Below are 2,473 nucleotides of genomic sequence, written 5' to 3' on the forward strand. Positions count from 1 at the left end.
AAAAAAAAAAAAAAATTTGTATGTACCTGGCAACCCAATAATTGCACCGGAAAAAACAAGGCAACCCAGAGTTTGCATATTCTATAAGCTATATACTTTCTATTAGTCTACAGCTTATTGCGCAAGAGAGTAAAAATTATTTTCATCCCATAATACGATGGGTGATGGTCGTACTATGGTGGGATCTTAGACTAAATAATATAATATTTGTCTCTATTTTTTAAATAATATTATATTTGGATGTAATCCATATGAATGATTCAATAGATCATTTTGTATCATTTCTATCTATAAAGATGAAACAGAAGCATTTTTGATTATTTTTCCAGGACACAAAGTATGGCAACACTGCTATTTGGGCACGATTCCAACTACTTTGGCGGTCGGGAAAAAAACAAGAATTTCGATATAAATGGGGTATGTACGGATAGGGGACTTCTCCAGAGGAGGAATATGCAAAAAAAATGTTGTTACCACTTAYATTTTTTTAAATATTCCCGATTAAAAATTCCATACACGGGGTAACCTAAGTAYTGTTCTATAATATTACCTAGTTGTTGTTTGATTAATAGGAAAAAATCTATGGAGCCAAAATCCATAAGCATGTTTATACTAATTTTAATTTGAAATATAATTTATAGACACACTTGTTCTTATTGGAACTAAGATTGCTTAATAAAGAATGAGGAATTATATCAAAAGAGAGAAATTCAGCGAATTTGCTTATTACTCGTATCATATGGCAGCGCTCCTTTTGATTACAATTGTTAGCACATAAATGATGCGCACTACGAGTGTAAAAAGTATTTATTTTATTTTATTTTATTTATTTAAATGAGAACTAATTATTAATAATTAATACACAAAGATTAAGCACTGGCTACTAGGGCCTTCGGCTATCTATTACCGTAGTTATGTCTAATTAAAATTAAGTGTAAAATTAATACTCAGTTTTTATTTGCTTATAATATTAAATGTTAATTATAAAAATATTTGTGCGCCTTAGAATAGGTCACACTTTAAGAACACACAATTATCTGTTGAACAACACGGATAAACCTAGCTGTTCACTTTGCAATCATGCAAACGACTCAGTTAACCACATCCTAAACGACTGCACCGCACTAGCACAAAAAAGGAAAACCATCTTTGGGAACAGGGAACCCTCTCGTCTCCTGAAAACACCAAATATTGACAACATCAATGCTATCAACAATTTTCATAAGATATGTAGGTTTTCTTAAGATTCTTAGGTAAAAATCTGCAAAAAGTGGAAAATGTGGATGTATTTAAATGTTTATAGTTTGATATACATAACTAACTTGAATGTGCGGATAGTGTGTTTAATGTGGTGAAATAGCTATTTAAAATGTTCGAATTTTGGGAATTTTTGAACTTTGAAATCGAATATCTCGCAAACTAAGCGTTTGTGGTACCATAATTAATAAGGAGGACTTCCTCTCTCCTACGGCGGCGAATTTAGTCTTGTTATTTATAAAAACAAAAACGTTAAAAATAAAATACGATAAATACTAACATTTAATCCTTCAAATTTTTATATTCGCACAGGTGAGAAATAGATGAGCTCATAATTTTTGTAAAACTAAGAACATTGTTCAACACTTCCTTGCCATTATAGGATTTTTCAAAGCTTTTATCAGCTTCACCTATTTGTTGGAATGAATGTAAGTATGTTTTTATGTTGCACTGAAAATAACAAAAACTACGCCTACAACTATGTAGTTCAAGCATCCACTCTCTATGCTGTCATTTGAATAATAAATTTACTCAAACACATCTTTGAATGGAAAACATCACGTGTGCCTTAGTAACAACCACGGTTCAAAAACCTAAAACCATGCTTTTCAAAATAAATGTAGTTAAATTTGTAGTGACCTTGTACAGTCTGTCTAATATATATATATGATATCTGTAAGGTAGCCTATAATAAATACTTACTGCCATTGTTAGGATCCCGACCTTCCGCTGCGGTCGAATCAGCATGTTAATATTTTTTTTCACATTCAGTGAAAGCTTTTGTTCACCGGAATCCATTAACCAAATCCTATTTAATGTTACACTTCGCACAAGATTTTTGAATCTTAAACGCGCCATTTTCTTTTTAACATCTCCTTCACCACGCCCTCGTTTCGTAGCCATTTTGCAAGTTTAATATGTAGTTTAAAATATATCTCCGTACTATATGTAATGTTTCTTTTTTACTATACACATATGTATATTGTATGTAAGACAATACAAAAATTTCAATATATAATAATTATAAATCCCATTGATTGTTTTATTCATATAAATATGTGCATATATTTCAGTTTGATATATTTTTCACAACAACCAAGTCACAGGCACGAAGCCAGTGGATGATGATTTACGTATACTACTTTACATGTTGGGTAAGATATTACTTACGGGTTCCCAGTAATTAACGCAAGTATTACCCGATAGGTTACGTATG

General features: G+C 31.2%; 1 protein-coding gene across 1 annotated transcript in view; it reads right to left on the reverse strand.

Annotated features, from left to right (window-relative positions):
- LOC108977222 overlaps window positions 1-2,244 on the reverse strand; it is a gene marked incomplete at its 3' end in the record, with an annotated part of 27,167 nt that extends 24,923 nt beyond the window's left edge. The window contains exon 1 of the mRNA XM_018946817.1: window positions 1,960-2,244. Coding sequence (XP_018802362.1) covers window positions 1,960-2,160 — 201 coding nt within the window. The remainder of the gene's footprint in view (window positions 1-1,959) is intronic.
- Window positions 2,245-2,473: the final 229 nt, after the last annotated feature.

Source organism: Bactrocera latifrons, unplaced genomic scaffold (genome assembly GCF_001853355.1).
Source record: "Bactrocera latifrons isolate USDA-ARS-PBARC rearing strain unplaced genomic scaffold, ASM185335v1 scaffold_857, whole genome shotgun sequence".
NCBI lineage: Eukaryota > Metazoa > Arthropoda > Insecta > Diptera > Tephritidae > Bactrocera > Bactrocera latifrons.